This window comes from Sander vitreus, chromosome 11 (assembly GCF_031162955.1).
Source record: "Sander vitreus isolate 19-12246 chromosome 11, sanVit1, whole genome shotgun sequence".
Classification (NCBI taxonomy): domain Eukaryota; kingdom Metazoa; phylum Chordata; class Actinopteri; order Perciformes; family Percidae; genus Sander; species Sander vitreus.
The window spans coordinates 31,555,797-31,574,561 of NC_135865.1; the positions used below are offsets into that span (position 1 = coordinate 31,555,797).

At 42.8% G+C, this 18,765-nt stretch overlaps 1 protein-coding gene across 1 annotated transcript in view; it reads left to right on the forward strand.

Annotated features, from left to right (window-relative positions):
- itgav (integrin, alpha V) overlaps positions 1-8,962 on the forward strand; it is a 51,280-nt gene extending 42,318 nt beyond the window's left edge. Inside the window, 3 exon segments of the mRNA XM_078262746.1 lie at positions 1,321-1,428; positions 1,888-2,007; positions 3,009-8,962. Coding sequence (XP_078118872.1) covers positions 1,321-1,428; positions 1,888-2,007; positions 3,009-3,101 — 321 coding nt within the window. The 3' untranslated portion in view covers positions 3,102-8,962.
- The last annotated feature ends 9,803 nt before the right edge of the window (positions 8,963-18,765 follow it).

Here is an 18,765-nt window from a genome sequence, read left to right on the forward strand (position 1 = left end):
TATATAAAACATATTATTTTTTTTAATATGTATATAGCGTCTCAGAACTGTGCACCTTACCCCCCTTTTTTTGCACTACTTATTTTATTCCATGTTGTTACATTTCAAAACAAAACGTGGAGCGTCCGATGGCCGCCGCCAGGACACCTCAACCCCAGGAACCCCTTCCTCCTCCGTTTCACCCCTCTTATTCACTCCGACCCACCCAGACCCAGAACCCCCCACCCCTGCTTCCACACGCATACAGACTTTGAAAAAAAACCACCCATGCTGTTGTGAGTGAGATACGGTTTCTGAATGTGTCCTGCCTTCAGTCTCCGGGTCAGCTGGTCAACATCTGCACGGCTTTCTACGTCACTAGCTGAGACGAGGGGGCTAACCGTTAGCATGCTAGCTCGTTCTGAATGGCAAAACACTGCTACAACACACACTAGTTCACCCTAATCTCCAAAAGAACTACTTCCATGTCCCTGTTCTGCAGGTATTCACACAAAGGTGGAAGTGTTCCCTCGTTTAGAAGAAGTCTCCCAGCTAATCCTGCCTTGTTCTACTGAAGTTGGAGAAACAGCTAGCTCATGTAGTCCTTACCTAGCTACTGAGCATGTAGTCCTTACCTAGCTACTGATCATGTAGTCCTTACCTAGCTACTGAGCATGTAGTCCTTACCTAGCTACTGAGCATGTAGTCCTTACCTAGCTACTGAGCATGTAGTCCTTACCTAGCTACTGAGCATGTAGTCCTTACCTAGCTACTGAGCGTGTAGTCCTTACCTAGCTACTGAGCATGTAGTCCTTACCTAGCTACTGAGCATGTAGTCCTGAGCATGTAGTCCTTACCTAGCTACTGAGCATGTGCGACTCCCAACAAAGATGTTCCAGCAGTGAGAGGTCTCACTCTGTAGCTAAAACAGAGACCTGAACACAGGGTGAAAAGAGGAGCTGCAGCAATGAGCAGAACAACAACAATATGGTGTTTTTTGAAAATTAAACCACGTAAACCTATTCTGATACAACCTCAAAATACAATTATGAACCTGAAAATGAGCAGAATATGAGCACTTTAACTTTTAGAGCTAACTTTGCACTAACTAGTTGTGTTTTAAGTTGCTCTTATTATACATTATGTCCTGGACGTGGTTACCTGTTGGTTCACGGTTAATAAGGGTCGGCTCTAACTGAATCCTTATAATAGACACTAGAAAACAAACTCAGTCTGGATGGGGTGATCTTTTTTCCAGCCGTGTTTTTTTTTTTTTTCTCGACATCAGCAGTGTGATTTCCGTGATGGTGGATGAGAGATTTGTTCTTTCTTTCTTTTCAGGCGGAGAATCAGAACCGTTCTTACGTGGTACGATCGACAGCCTCCTTCAGTGTCATCGAGATGCCGTACAAGAACCTGGTGTCAGAGCTACCGTCCAACAGCACCACTGTGAGAGACGCACACACACACACACACAGAGACACACAGACACGCACACACACACAGACACACAGACACACACACACACACAGACACACACACACACAGACAGAGACACACAGACACGCACACACACAAAGACACACAGACACGCACACACACACAGACACACACACACACACAGACAGAGACACACAGACACGCACACACACAGAGACACACAGACACGCACACACACACAGAGACATACAGACACGCACACACACACAGACACACACACACACACAGACACGCACACACAGACACACACACATCATCAGATGTTAGAATAATATATAAGATATATAACTGAATATATATGAATGTCTAAAGCGGAGTGTCTGTGTGTCTGTCTGTGTGTGTGTGTGTGTGTGTGTGTGTGTGTGTGTGTGTGTGTGTGTGTGTGTGTGTGTGTGTGTGTGTTTCCAGGTGAGTGTGTCGGTGATGTGGCTGGCGGACGATGCTCAGCCGGTCCCTGGCTGGGTCGTGGCTCTGGCTGTGCTGGCAGGACTGCTGCTGCTGGCGCTGCTCATCTTCATCATGTACAAGGTGAGAAACAAACTCTGGGAGCACAACCAGCTCTACTTGATGATCTGTTACTGACGTTAATAACGGACTGGAGATGATCTGTTACTGACGTTAATAACAGACTGGAGATGATCTGTTACTGACGTTAATAACGGACTGGAGATGATCTGTTACTGACGTTAATAACAGACTGGAGATGATCTGTTACTGACGTTAATAACGGACTGGAGATGATCTGTTACTGACGTTAATAACGGACTGGAGATGATCTGTTACTGACGTTAATAACGGACTGGAGATGATCTGTTACTGACCAGACTGGAGATGATCTGTTACTGACGTTAATAACGGACTGGAGATGATCTATTACTGACGTTAATAACGGACTGGAGATGATCTGTTACTGACGTTAATAACGGACTGGAGATGATCTGTTACTGACGTTAATAACGGACTGGAGATGCTCTGTTACTGACGTTAATAACGGACTGGAGATGATCTGTTACTGACGTTAATAACGGACTGGAGATGATCTGTTACTGACGTTAATAACAGACTGGAGATGATCTGTAATCTGATCAGATTTAGTCTCTCTGACTTCTAAACGTAACTATCAGCCACACGTGTTCTGTACACAATAAGCCTTTAAATCAGACAAATAGCAATTAAAACCCCTCATATTGAAGAGCAATGAAAAGTTTATATAAAACGTCATCATGTTGAGTCGATTCTGAACCAATCAGCTGTTAGATCAGCTGAGAGCCAGGCGTTTTCCCAGCATGCCCCTGGGTCTCGCAGTCGGTGGAGAGCGAAGCTCTAAAACCCGCGGCCGCCTCGATCTCGTGAGGTCATCGAGGCCCCGCGGTGCATGACTTCAGAGCGCCTTGGGATCAAGTCGGACACAAATCTACCCAGCATGCATTGGGCGGTTGATCGCCGGGGATCGACTCTGCGCGGGCCTTGCACATCTGGAACGAGCCTACTCATGTAATTATGTTTCTTCTTCTTCTCTTCCTCCTCAGTTGGGTTTCTTTAAGCGTGTCCGGCCCCCGCAGGAGGACTGCACAGAGAAGGAGCAGCTGCAGCCGGAGGAGAACGGGAACACCGACGCCTAGACGTCCAACTGTCGGTTCAGACAGGATGCATTCAGGGTAAAACGGGCGTGCAGAGAGGTTCAATGTGTTCACTGTACGTAGAGAGGCAGATTATGGTACTGGCTTACATTTCTATAAAGGTTGTTTTGTTTTTTTAAACTCGTCATGTTGTGTTTGTGCCAAAAGAGAAGCTCCACCTGAGATGCACTGGTCACAGATGAAATCCTCAAAACTCCAATTTAATATTTTAACGTTAAAGGAACGTTTTGGGAAAATTAAACTTATTTGCTTTGTCTCTGAGAGTCAGATGTTCCTCTCTCCAGTCTGTATAGTCAATATGAAGATAACGCTTAGGTTAGCTTAGCTTAGCATAAAGACTGGGAACGGGGGGGAGCCTGGCTCTTACACAGATATCTGATCAACTGGATACAGCGTTGGAGGCGGAGCCCCCTTCATTCCTCTGAGAGTTGCCCAGTGGCGCGTGAAGCAGAATAAGTTCAAATTCCTCGTATAAAATGACCTGAATAATTGGTGTTGCTTCCATTCTGTGTGTCCCGTAGAGCCGACTACTTTCTTTTGTGCTCCGCTAACTTGAATGCGGATTAAATGATTTAACCGTGCAGCTCTTCTAAACATTCCAAATGTTATCTGACCGAATGGATTAGGGGATGCACCGAATCCAGATTTTTGGGGTTCTGCTGAATCCTGAACCCCCTGGTTGAGATTCTGCTGAGTCCTCATCCCGTCCTCAGTCCATGAACACAGTCAACACATTAATGAAGTAAACAGTGACTGTCCTTCCTTTGCCGTACCTGAAGTTGCTGCATTCTGGCTGCTGTCTGTAGATTCCTTCATGCTCAGCTCGTATTCTTCCAGATGTCTTTTTGGGCCAGGGGGCGTCACGTGACGGGCCGGGAGTTTTAATTCCACTGTTTTTGACGCTTTGTTCAATTGGATCCAAGCCTGGCACACTTATGGGGCCCTGTCTCTGTTTTAAGATTACAAAATCCATCAAGCAGCACCTCTAACGCCCACTGAATAACATGTTATATATCTGGTTTGTTCAAAAAAACAAGTGTAGAAGTAATACTTTGTTGTTGTACAGTGAGTTATGTGACAGACTATTTTCTAGTTTTCTATGTGACTACTAGCCTGGAAATCCAGACCAAAATCCAAAAGATTAAGGGTCTGGCACTGAGTAATGAAAATGGCCCAACTCGAGGGGCGGAACCAGAGGAGCTAACTGGTAGATTAATCTCTTAGCTACCAGAGGAGCTAACTGGTAGATTAATCTCTTAGCTACCAGAGGAGCTAACAGGTAGATTAATCTCTTAGCTACCAGAGGAGCTAACTGGGTAGATTAAACTCTTAGCTAACAGAGGAGCTAACTGGTAGATTAATCTCTTAGCTACCAGAGGAGCTAACTGGTAGATTAATCTCTTAGCTACCAGAGGAGCTAACTGGGAGATTAAAGTCTCGTATACGGTCGAAAAAACAGCAAAAACGTCCTTCTTGCAAAGGAACCATTTGAGCGCTGTCTTCTGTTCCTCTTTTAGATAAAAAGCCCAGTCAAACATCATTCATTGTAGCGACCAAAGCCGTTTCAAACAGCTGACGTTGATCCGTAGCCATCTTGTAATGTTTACTAATGATTTGGGCGTCGCAGCGCTGTCGTCATCTGTTGAGCTGTCCTCTGGCCCGTCTATATCAGATACAGCGATGTGATTGGTGCAGCTCGGCTACCAGGGCATAGATAATGAGCAGCATTACTGAATGCCAGAGGGACTCGCCGAGCTAATTACAATTGTGCTCTCGCGAGAAGTCTGGATTTCCAGGGTAGGTCACGACTTAAGAGAAGATAAAACTATTAATCCCGAGGGAAGTTGCATGCAGCAGATGCAAAAACAAAGTTTAGCACATAACCCCCTGTGGAAACACAAGTTTTTGTTTAAATGAAACAAAGTAGTGTTAATTCGTGAGCTTTAGAAGCGCTTGTAGGTGGATTTTTAAACTTTGTTGTTTTCCTGTTTCAAGTCTTTATGCTAAGCTAAACTAAGCTAAGCTAACCAGTAACAAGCTAAGCTTCATATATACCGTGCAGCCATCTTAACTCTTGGAAAGAATAGTTCCCAAAATGTCAAACCACTCCTTTTTTAAAAGGGCTCTGAATGCTTCCTGGGTCCAAACGTTGTTTGGTCTGTTATTTAATTTACACTTCTTCCTTTTTTTGTCCAAACCCAAAACGATTAATGAACTGTAGGTACTTGTTGCCCAGAAAGTCCTGAACTGCTGATCAATTTAAGTTATGTTGTTTTTTTTTTTGTTTTTTTTTTAAGAATCTAAACTGTTGCTCCTGTAGTGAAACTTCTGTGGGTTTGTAACCAACAGCGGACTTCCGTTGATCCAGACGAATAAGAAAGCAATAATTGTAAATCAGCAAAAAAGTCAAATGAGAAGTGTCATGATTAGCTGTGCCTCTATTTTTAGATAAAGATGGGTTAGTTTGCTATGAGATGGATTGAGAAGGAGTGTTACAGTAATATATTCACCCTGATATATTCTTTTTGCTTTGTGTGTGTGTGTGTGTGTGTGTGTGTGTGTGTGTGTGTGTTGGGGGGCGGGGGCTGGTTCGAGTCGTTACTGCTCTGCTTTGGGTTCCTGGTTTTGGTGTTTTCAGTATTTTTTGTGTGTGTTTTCTACCAAACCATGATGATAATTACAACGGTGAGTCCGGCTCATTTCGACGCATCAAGAAACTGTTTTAGAAAAGGTTGTTTTTGTTCTGTTTAGAAAATGATGTTTGGGGTGGAAAATCAATGCAAGTGATGAGTTTATTTGTAAAAATGACCGTTCGCTAAACCCCGCCTTCCCGAATACTGTTGTCCAATCACAGCTAGGCACGACAGCTCAGTTGGCGCATTCATGTGCTCCTTGGATGGCCCGAGTTTCCGAGATCGGAAAGTTGTTGACTTCAGTGTTTACGTGCTCGCAAGTCGGAAAGTCGGAATGTTGTACAAATAATGAACCACATTCAAAATTATATTTGAGTAAAAAGTTGATATACAACACGTGAATTAAAGCTCTAAGTGATGTCACGCCTTTTTTTTAAGGCTACAACATTTCTTGTTACATACAGCAAACATCTCCTCACTAACCGCGAGCTGCCTGTCCCCTGAACACACTGTAAAAAACATCTCACTATCTGCTAGCTGCCTGTCCTCTGAACACACTGTAAAAAACATCTCCTCACTATCTGCTAGCTGCCTGTCCTCTGAACACACTGTAAAAAACATCTCCTCACTATCTGCTAGCTGCCTGTCCCCTGAACACACTGTAAAAACATCTCCTCACTATCTGCTAGCTGCCTGTCCCCTGAACACACTGTAAAAAACATCTCCTCACTATCTGCTAGCTGCCTGTCCTCTGAACACACTGTAAAAAAATAAACGTGGTCTCAGTAGACAGCCAAGGCTTCACAAACGCCAACAAAAACAATCTGTGCCAACCTGCACCACCAAACATAACAAACAGCGTTCCAGCCAATAACTGACAAGAAGGAGTTGGTTGAGCCCTCACCCCAGCAGCGTTAGCACATAGACTACTTCCACGACGCGTGTTCATGACTGTTTCAGGAAGCACCGTAGGCAGGGGACGGGATGAGGCAGAGGGAGGGGCGAGCTAGCCTCGTTTTGTTTGACAATACTTCGAACGTCAACAAGAAGTAACGTCACCCAACATCGCTTAGAGCACCTTTAATGAGAAGTTTGGTAACGTTGCTAAAGCACCTAGTTTTCCCGCCATGCTGATGACACGCATGATGTCAAGTCAGCAAGTCGGCACCAAAATCTTCCCCGAGTTTCCGAGTTGTTGTTCCGACTTTTAACTAATATGAAGTCCAAATGGAGACAGTTCCAACGCTAAAACTAAAAACGTATAATCCGAAACCACCAACAGGTCTGTAAGAAAGCTAAGCAGCCAAACACGATTCTATATACTCAAAATACTGAGCTAACTAGCTCTACAATGCAATATAACAATGCTGATTCTTTACTTCCATGTTTTCTACATCATCAACAGCAGAGAATACCTGAGACCTGTTAGCTTTAGCCAACTCATAGAGCTAACCTTCGCTTAATAAGCTAGCTAGCTAGCTACGACGATAAATTGCCGCTAGAAACGAGAAGCTGCTTTTTGTTTACTTCTGTCGAAAATGGAGGAAACCACTACGAATTTTGATGGTAAATCTGCCGCCGTTATCACCGTAAGCTGTACGTGTGGCGTTCGAGAACAGAAAGATTGAGTGGTGTAGCAACAGTAACTAAGGACGGCGGGGCTTAGCGAACAGTCAACTTGTTAGCATTATTACTATTATTGTTGGAAACTGGCAGAACAAAGATGCGTAAAACAGGTTGCCATTTAACGTGTGTGTGTGTGTGTGTGTGTGTGTGTGTGTGTGCGTGCGTTAAAATGTTTCTTTTTGCTATGCAGATACCCATATTGGGTTTGCATCATGAATTAATGTTTAAGGTTAATCATTTTGCAAAGTATATTAATCCAATTAACAAGCACACACACTTTAAGCAGGTTAAATTGTTTTTTTTCTCTCACTGACATCTTATTTACTTCCTTCATGTTTTTCGTCCCGCTGAATCTCCTCTGCTGCCGCTAGATGTCACTACTGCAACGTTATTTTGTTAGCTAGCTCTTGATTTCAACAAAAGAAGTTTAGGATGTATTAATACTGTCGGTACGCGATCTGCGCTGCCTGCACGAGCCGACATGCGCAAGACGTTCGCACATGCGTAGATGATGATCCTGTTTTCTGACGGCACCATCTGTTCCACGCTTGCGCAACCTTTGCACCGCGGGAATTTCATTCATTTCACAGCGCTCTGGCGTTGGTTTCGAAGTTAAGTGGGCCTAGTACCATATAGCGATGAATCACAAAGGGGAGCGTGGAGGACACTGAAGGTCTGCAGTGACAGAGAGACTCAGACCTCAATCCACCATAATGGTGTATGTTCATGTAACATGTAACAACTCCTTTATTATTTTGGATTGGCAACCACGCTAACACCTCGTAATGCATAGCTTAAGCTACATTTAAAAACATCACAACATCCCCGCACTACACGTCACAAAAATAACAATGTGGCCAAGGCGTAGGACACGGACGTCGATACGCTGTTTTGGATCAGTGACAATAAGTACTTCATTTAAATATCTTTATAAAACAGACCCGCATAAAATGTAGCCTACAGAAATATGCTGCCAGTTGAGCCGCCTGGCCGTCAGGTGTTTGAACGCATGCGTGATACCAATAGTGTCACGTTTTCTACTACGTATTTATGCGCATATCGGATCGTGCAGGCAGCACACATCACGTACCCACAAATACTACTGGTGGACATCGGTATCCCAGAATACTCCGGATACAAAACCTTAATATCAGTGTTCACAGATAGAAAGCAACACAGAACTAACTCGCTTTGACTCAGATGTCTCAAACGGAGGAAAATGAACTTTAATCTTCTGTTTAAACCTCCGTCGCTCGCAGTGTTAACATGTCAAAGCAAATTCCTGCTGAGAGTTAGACTTTCAGACTGATACCACTCTCACGTCTGTACGCAGTTATGAAGCTACAGCCAGTTAGCTTAGCTTAGGGTTAAGACGGAGTGATCTGAACTCTGTTGTTGGGTTTGAGGGTTTTTAACCGTTTTATATTTAATTCCACATCTGTTTTTCTGTCTGCCATGAGAACATATGGACTGTTTTTGATGTATGTATTCTTTCACTTAGAGAATTAAACAAAATAACAGTTTCATAAAGAGATGATTTCACCTTTGAACTGAAATAAACTGATTTGTTCACATTTTACATGATTTGTTGTCTTCACATTGTTATTTTTTGACTTGCAAAGTTATCTTTTAATCCAGTGGTTCTCAAACTTGTTTCAGTAGTGTTCCCCCTTTGAATAGTTTTTTTTAACCCCCCCTGTACCCCCCTGACCAGCGCAAAACATTTTGGTAGAAAAAGAAGTCTATATAAAGAGGTAAATACAGCGCTGGCAGTAATAGATAACTAGATAGAACAACCTTGTAACGGAAAAACATTTAAACGTTACCATTAATTTCAAATGTTTCAAATCATCACTAAATTCAGGATTTAGGAATTATGCATGAGCCATGACGTATCTATTTAAATGCATGCACGTGTGTGTCTGTGTGTGTGTCTGTGTGTGTCTGTGTCCCTGTTTGTGGTAGGTAGGTAGGTAGATAGATAGAACCTTTATTGTCATTTTACAAGTGCATAATTAAGCTTTGTCTGGCTTTCTTCTTGGAGGGGAAGTAAAAAACAAAATATATACAGTTGTGTTCAAAATAATAGCAGTCCAACATCACTAACCTCATAAATCAAATGTTTTGGTAGAAGTGATATTTCTACATGGTAAATAATGTACTAGTAAGTGTTGTAGAGTCCTAGAAAACCACCAGACCCAACAGTCATGACATGATGCTGCTCATTCTGGGTAATTGAGTCTGTCATTGAAAGGGGCATGTTCAAAATAATAGCAGTGTTGTGTTCAGTTAGTGAGGTGATTGATTCTGTGTCAGTTATGGCCCATATTTAAGGAAGGAAGGAAGCAAATGTTGTGCATGCTGGTTATAGTGCATTTTACACTGAAATACTCATCAAAATGGGTCGTTCCAGACATTGGTCTGAGGAACAGCAGACTTTGATTAAAAAGTTGATTGGAGAGGGGAAAACATATAAAGAAGTGCAGAAAATTATAGACTGCTCAGCCAAAATGATTTCAAATGCCTTGAAATGGCATCCAAAGACTGAACGACGTGGGAAAAAAGTCAACTACCATTCGAATGGATTGAAGAATAGCCAAAATGGCAAAGGCTCAACCAATGATCAGCTCCAGGAAAACCAAAGAAGACTTAAAGTTACCTGTGAGTACTGTTAGGATCAGAAGAAGGCTCTGTGAAGCTAAGCTATCAGCTAGAAGCCCCCGCAAAGTCCCACTGCTGAAAAAAAAAGACGTACTGAATAGGTTGAAATGTGCCAAAGGACACATTGACTGGCCAGAGGAGAAATGGGGCAACATTCTGTGGACTGATGAGAGCAGACATGGTTCTTTTTGGGTCTAGGGGCCGCAGACAGTTTCTCCGACGACCCCCATGTACTGAATTCAAGCCCCAGTACACTGTGAAGACAGTAAAGCAGGGGTCACCAACACGGTGCCCCCAAGGACCACATGAGTAGCCCTCCGGCCTGTTCTAAAAATGAAAATCTGTTTCCCACCTTGTTTAGTCATTGTTGATAATTATTGATAATGAGAAATCATTAACGTGATCAGTGTCTTCACATAGATGACTATATGACATATATAACTAAAGGCAAACTGAGCAAATGTGTTATTTCAGAAGAGTGTATCAAACTGGTAGCCCTTCGTATGACTCAGCACCCATGAAGTAGCTCTCGGTTTCAAAAAGGTTGGTGACCCCTGCAGTAAAGCATGGTGGTGCAAACATCATGTTATGGGATGTTTCTCATACTGTGGTGTTGGGCCTGTTTATCACATACCAGGGATCATGGATCAGTTTCAATACATCAGAATACTTGAAGAGGTCATGTTGCCTTATGCTGAAGAGGAAATGCCTTTGAAATGGGTCTTTCAACAAGACAATGACCCAAAACACACCAGTAAGAGAGCAAAGTCTTGGTTCCAGATGAACAAGATGGATGTTATGGAGTGGCCAGCCCAATCCCCAGACCTCAATCCCATAGAAAACTTGTGGGGTGACATCAGAAATGCTGTTTCTGAGGTAAAACCCAGTACTGCAGAGGAATTGTGGGATGTAGTCCAATGGTCCTGGGCTGGAATACCTGTTCACAGGTGACTCCATGCAACACAGATGTGAAGCAGTTCTCAGAAATAATGGTTATGCAACTAAATATTAGTGCAGTGATTCAAAGTGAAGCAAACCCTTGAGACATTTTTCAGTTTATACAGTAAATGTTTGAGTTTGTAAAGAAAAATGGCCTAATATTCCTTTTTCTTCACTTCCTGTAAAGATATAACACAACCTTGATCACTTTTGGTCATGTTTTGATTTGGAGATGAATGTTCAGTGTTCCCAATGCATTGATATTATGGAATTAAAAGATCTTCTAAGGATTTTGAGCATTATTCACTTTTTTTAAACACACTGCTATTAGATCAGATGCAGCCTTGTGTGCTTGCTATAGAAACTAATTAACGTTAGCTACAGTTGAGCTAACGTTATTCGCCGTAGTTCTAAACATTACAGTGTTTCATTGTCAATATTAATATATTTGGAGGAGGGAAGACATTTGAGGACTGGTTAAAGAGCGACGAGGACGACGGAATGACAAAAAGAAAAAGACAAGGCCCAGGGTCCCCGTTAACGAGATCTGACAGATGAGGAGCTGCGTACCATTGAAGACGGGGCCCTTGAATCAAACACCAAAAAGGCGACTGCCTTTGCTATCGAGGTTTTGCACCGAGTGGACGAGCCACCAGAAGGACAGACTGACAGTGACAACTGACCCCGACTGTGGTTGCTGTAGAAGCTAATTAGCTACAGTTGAGCTAACGTTATTCACCGTAGTTCTAAAGGGGACTACTTTCTGAGGGAGATGAGCTCAGAGTATACATCTCATAAGCATGCAATACGAATAAGAAAAAGCATAATTAATAAAGTATTTGCCCTGCCTCTCGGTGATTAGCCCTTACATGTTAACCCTTGTGTTGTCTTCCTGGTCTACCTGAGACTCTCCACCTGACTGTCCCTGGTCTCCCTGAGACTCTACACCTGTCTGTCCCTGGTCTACCTGAGACTCTCCACCTTACTGTCCCTGGTCTCCCTGAGACTCTCCACCTGTCTGTCCCTGGTCTCCCTGAGACTCTACACCTGACTGTCCCTGGTCTCCCTGAGACTCTCCACCTGACTGTCTCTGGTCTCCCTGAGACTCTACACCTGACTGTCCCTGGTCTACCTGAGACTCTACACCTGACTGTCCCTGGTCTCCCTGAGACTCTACACCTGACTGTCCCTGGTCTCCCTGAGACTCTACACCTGACTGTCCCTGGTCTGCCTGAGACTCTCCACCTGACTGTCCCTGGTCTCCTGAGAGTCTACACCTGACTGTCCCTGGTCTACCTGAGACTCTACACCTGACTGTCCCTGGTCTCCCTGAGTCTCTCCACCTGACTGTCCCTGGTCTCCCTGAGACTCTCCACCTGACTGTCCCTGGTCTCCCTGAGACTCTCCACCTGACTGTCCCTGGTCTCCCTGAGACTCTCCACCTGACTGTCCCTGGTCTCCCTGAGACTCTCCACCTGACTGTCTCTGGTCTCCCTGAGATTCTCCACCTGACTGTCCCTGGTCTCCCTGAGACTCTACACCTGACTGTCCCTGGTCTACCTGAGACTCCACACCTGACTGGCCCTGGTCTCCCTGAGACTCTACACCTGACTGTCCCTGGTCTCCCTGAGACTCTCCACCTGACTGTCCCTGGTCTCCCTGAGACTCTCCACCTGACTGTCCCTGGTCTCCCTGAGACTCTACACCTGACTGTCCCTGGTCTACCCGAGACTCTCCACCTGACTGTCCCTGGTCTACCTGAGACTCTCCACCTGACTGTCCCTGGTCTCCCTGAGACTCTCCACCTGACTGTCCCTGGTCTACCTGAGACTCTCCACCTGACTGTCCCTGGTCTCCCTGAGACTCTCCACCTGACTGTCCCTGGTCTACCTGAGACTCTCCACCTGACTGTCCCTGGTCTCCCTGAGACTCTCCACCTGACTGTCCCTGGTCTCCCTGAGACTCTCCACCTGACTGTCCCTGGTCTCCCTGAGACTCCACACCTGACTGGACCTGGTCTCCCTGAGACTCTCCACCTGACTGTCCCTGGTCTCCCTGTCCCTCAGGTCTTTCTGTCTCCTTTGCCTGTGACATAGTGACGTTAGTATTTCCATAAGCACCCATTCTTATAAAGATGTTACTAAATTGTCTTGATATGAGGACTTATTGTACTTACTTGGCGTTTTGGTGTACTGAAAAAGGATCTTATGTCTGTTTTTCATTTCTCTGTCATTTTATCGTCAGCTGTCTAAATATGAGTTAGGTTCATAGGTTCACCACGCGGTCATAATGTAATTATGAAATGATCTTGCGTCCTCCACATAAATATTAGTTTTCTTCTGGGACAGAGGATATATATTTAACTGATCAGCCACTTAACTTCATATTCAGCAAAACACAACTGTAGATCTTCAATATTAACCCTAATATCAGTTCACACACATAACGTTAGGCTTATCGCCGTGGTAACGTTAGTTGTAGTGGGTGCATTTCTATCCAACAAGCTATAAGCTAGGTAACGTTACATTATATTACACTAACATAGCGAACTTTTTGTCATGACTAATTCATTAATTACTCAGCATCATTTCTATTTGAGAAAAGAACAACTTCATCCGATGTTTAATGTGAATAAAACAGCCTTGAACCGCCTACTCACTACACTCCTGTCACTACCTGATGTGACTGTGAGTCTAGCGCAGATCCTACAGCAGGCAGTGGACCAAACCACTGTGAGGCAAGGGAGGGGGGACTCAAAATGTTTCTAAACTTAAAAAGCTTTTTTTGGGATTTGTATTGTTTTACTACTTACACAGATATTTTAAGTATACATCATTATGTTATTTACAATACACAGCATTGTTTTAATGATATTTCTACGGGGTGGACAACCATTGGATGGGGGGGTGGGCCCCCGACCCCCCTGGGATTTACGCCCTTGACTGATGGTACAAAAACGTCTCAAAATAGTCCTGAAATATTGATTACTTAAATATGTCGACGCTACGCTGTGTGTTTAATGAAATCCCCAGCTTTGGAAGTGAGAAAAAGAAGTTCTGTCTAGTTAGAAGCAGGAGAAGCTCTGGTGAGTGAAGCACACAATGCTAGCTAGCCTGTTGTTAGCCATTAACCCAGCCTGTTGTTAGCCATTAACCCAGCCTGTTGTTAGCCATTAACCCAGCCTGTTGTTAGCCATTAACCCAGCCTGTTGTTAGCCATTAACCTAGCCTGTTAGCCATTGTGAGGAGAGAAAACATCGTTTTTGGCTGTTTATGTTCAGAAACATTTCATATAAAACCAATGGGAGTTATGGGAATGTTTTCAACGTACTTTAGTTCATACTGTGTCACTGTAAAAAGATCTAAAAAGTTCGCTAATCGCTAACGCTAGCTAGCTAGCGCTAATTGCTGACTCATGCTGTAAGCTAGTAGTAGCACAGCTATTAGCATGATGAAGCATTAAAGGTGCATTGCCATTGCATTTAGTGTAGTTAACACACTTTAATGATGGATTTTGGTTATTTAAAAGAACATTTTATGTGTAAAATGGAAGTGATAGCGTCACCGTGTCCACGTTCGGACACTTTTTGGCTAACGTTCTATCAAACAAAGTCTATATAATGAGGTACAATACAGCGCTGGCAGTGATAGATCTACCAAACAACAAACTTCAACATTCAAATGTTACATTTCAAATGTTTCAAACTACCGGACAGATTTTTCACGAAGTAATGTCCCATGGCGGTCCACCAAAGAGGACGGACTTCACTTCTCTTTATAGTTTTTCTGCTGTTAAACATGGCCGCCGTTTACTTCAATGCAACAGGACTTCGGGTTTTTTTGGATTCTCTGTTCACTGTGGAGGCATGACACAAACAAACAAAGATTTCTTCACAAATTCAAGACAACACTAGGTAGGAAATTGAGATAAAAATGAGCATTTTGCAGGTAAGTATTCCTTCATTACAATAATATAATCCTGAAATGGATCATTCTTCATAATAAGTACCTTTACATTTTGGTCCCTTAAGTATATTTAGATGCTGATACTTTTGTACCTTTACTCAAGTAATATTTTTAATGATTGTCTCTAATAACTAGTAGTATTTCTGCACTGGTGGTTTTAGGTACTGTTTCTTCCACCGTGTGTCACAATACCTCGATACAGTCCTACATAGATGTTTTTTTGTTTGTTTTTTCTCTCTCATACATCGCGGGGGCAGCAGCTCCAGCAGGGGACCCCAAACCTAACCCTAACCTTTCCCGAGCCACTTTAACCAGCTCTGACTGGGGTATAACGAGGCGTTCCCAGGCCAGGGTGGAGATATAATCCCTCCACCTAGGTCCGTTCTCCAGTAGACTTGCAGTAAAACCGGGCGACTACTTTCTTCGAGCTCAGGCTCATAGACGGCGGGGGGGAGAGTACGCAAAGTGGGGCAAGGACACATTTCATTGGTTCTTTTCATGCAGACCGCAAGTCAGTGGTTGGTGGCCGTTTTTACAGGATTACAAACGCTACAGATGACTGATCTTTTACACTCCTTTTTCAGAGCCTATAAGTTATTTATTGCTGTCGTGGCCATTTCAAACAATTTATAAATAAGTATTGGAAATAGTTACTAACCCTGCCTTCAAGCTAGCTTGGAAAATATGTTGTGAAACAGTTAAACAGATTTTTGGCATTCAGAACACCAGACTAAATCTTTATTAATTGGGCGGCCTTGGTTTAAAGGTTTAACTCATAGTTATTAACATTATTTGTCATGTGAACTGACAATTTGTTCGTCAATAGAATAATTTACCATTGTTACCTTGCAGTCACACTTTATTCCACAGATGTGGGAAAAACAATAACTGGATGAAGTTTCCTTGTTCCTTTCCATGAGCACCACCATGTCCATCAGCAATCACTAGAGGGTAAAGGTATGTGACACAGCAACCTCACAGCAGACACTCAAAACCAAACTTACCACAGCAACAATATTGGCAAATGCAGATTTCCACAAGCTATTTATGTTGGCTTTTTGGCAATTTATCCAATTGGGCCATTCCAACTAGAAACCAAACTGCAACCACAGTGGCTCGGGCCCTAGTTACCAATTGGTTTTATGTATTAAGAGGTCCCTGCCAATTTCACTCAGGCTAAATATGTTGTTTTAAGCTCAAAGTAATACAGCAACTTTAAACAAATCCACAGGACTGAGATGTAAAAGTGATGCTAAAATAATACCTGATCCAGGCCTGCATTTGCGGTGATGGCGCGGCCTAAGCATTAACGATGGGGCGCAGGCAATGACGACGGGTTGCAGGCGGTGAAACCAAGTGGACAATGTTCAAAGCTTTCATTGCTGAAGCAGCGGCAGGAAGCTGTGGTCTCAAAATCTTAGGTCCCTTAAGGGTTAGTAACCCTCAAACAGCATGGTGGACACCGGTGGTCAGGGAAGCCGTCCGACTGAAGGAGTCTTTTCGGGATATGTTATCCCAGAGGACTCCAGAGGCAGTTGCAGGGTACGGGCGAGCGCAAATGGCTGCAGCCTCCATCATGAAAGACACAAAGCAGCGGGTATGGGGGAACCTGCCTCATTACCAGGACATTTGGCGCTTTTATACTTCTTCATCTTACTTCTTGCTTTGCTCCCGTTATAACCACTATGACCACTGGGCACCGCCACTAATTACCTAAATATAGGTCAGAATTGCTGCCTGAACAAAGACTTATGTAGGCTTTTTTTTGGTGGAAGACAGTCTCTTAAGAAGATATTTTGATTTAGTTTTGGTGCTGTTAAACATGGTCGCCATTTACTTCGATACATCAAGATTTTTCCTAGAATTTGGGGATTCTCCGTTCACCTTGGAGGCATGAGACAAAAACCAAGATTTATCAAGAATTCAAGACGAGGGGTGAGTAATGATATACAGATGATCATTTTGGGGGTGAAGTATTCCTTTAATGCATCAATAATTATATCCAATAATATTATTCTGAAAGTAATTTTGTGGATATTTTCTACTTTAGCTATATTTTAAATCCATGTCTCTCTAGATATTTCTGTGGTTCTAAGCCGGATTTATGAATGACGTCACACCCGAGTTGAATGCGTTCCATTTACAAGTTTTACAATTTTTCACTGTGGGGTTATCTCTAGCCAGGTTAGCCATTGGTAGCAATACCAGTAGATAACAACGCATTACGCTGTTTTTTGTGCATACAAACAGCGTAACAACATGTCCACAGGTAGAAGTTAGACAGGACTGTGTGTACGACTGATTTAGCGAGACACAAATGACACGGAACAAGCTAATAACGTACTACAGCCTTCACAACTGTTGATGCATGAAGTGAGGTTGTCTGACTTCCGAGCTCTGAAATCCGAGGGCAAGGATCGTGTTTCTGACTTTGACCTGGAAAAATCCTACTTCTGAATATTGATAGAACGCACTATAATACTTTCTCACCTTACTTCATGCTTTGCTACTGTCATAACTACTGAGGCCACTAGAGGGCCCCGCCTCTATAAATGTGATTATAGGTTGTAATTGCTGCCCTGTGGTTTCTCAGGGTAGGACAGTCTCTTGTAAATTAATTCAGTTTTACTGCTGTTAAACATGGCCGTTGTTTACTTAATGCTTCAAGACATTCTTCATTTTTAGTTTTTTGGTTTCTCAGTTCACCGTGGAGGCATGAGACAAAAATGAAGTTTTCTTCACAAATTCAAGACAACAAGTGGTAAGTAAAGATATACAAATGATCATTTTGGGGGTGAGGTATTACATTAATGCATCAATAATTACAATCCAAGAGAGAAAATACTTTATGATCTCATTATTTAATATATTTATCAATGTGTTTATTTGTATTTTGGATTAGTATCCTAACCTTCTTCTTTTGTAATTATTCAAGAAAAAAATGATTATTTGTCCCTTTTTAAAGAAAACAAGAGTCAATAAGTCAGGACCAGACAGTATGTCTTTTAGTTTTGAATGCTTATTGATTATATATTAAAGGAAATCAGATGAATAAAGAACACAACACACCAGAAACTCCTCTTTTATAACAGAATGAAAATTTAGACTTTTATTTTCTATTTGGACATTTTGGATGAGAAGATGGTCACCACTGATGTCTGGTAGGTAGATGTTGTTACCTTTGGACAGAGCCATGCTAGCTGTTCCCCCTGTTTCCAGTCTTTATGCTAGCTAAGCTAACGTTTGCTGGAAGGGAACTTAATAATTAATGTACAGACGAGAGTTGTATCGATGAGAACATTAACTTTTAGGGAGAAATCAAATAAGTATGTTGAAGTTTTTCTTATCTGATCAGTGGACGCTGTTTATAACAGACAATATTCAGGAAACTAAAATGGAAAAGATTTCTGAGTATTTTATTGTTTTCTGTATTTCATTTTGTGTTATTACTTAGATTAAAAGTCCAATAACTGATTATGTTTTGGCCAGCTTATAGAGTCAGACTGTGCATGCTTACATGCTCACCGTAGCACAGGTATATTTCAGGTGTGTCCATTTCATCTCAGGTAAGTTTCATTCATCTCTACAGTAAAACACAAATCCAACAATACTGCTGACACGGTAACAAGCTGCTTGACTTCCCCTTTGCCACACACCTGTACCTGTGGCTGTTGATTACTATAAGCATTTCCTGTCAATGCTCCACCCGGTGGTCATACACAGAACTGCATATCCATTCATGACACCAACCTGCTATATAAACAAAACAAAGATTCATTATGGCTCCAACATGTATTTTGATGCTGATACTTTTGTACCTTT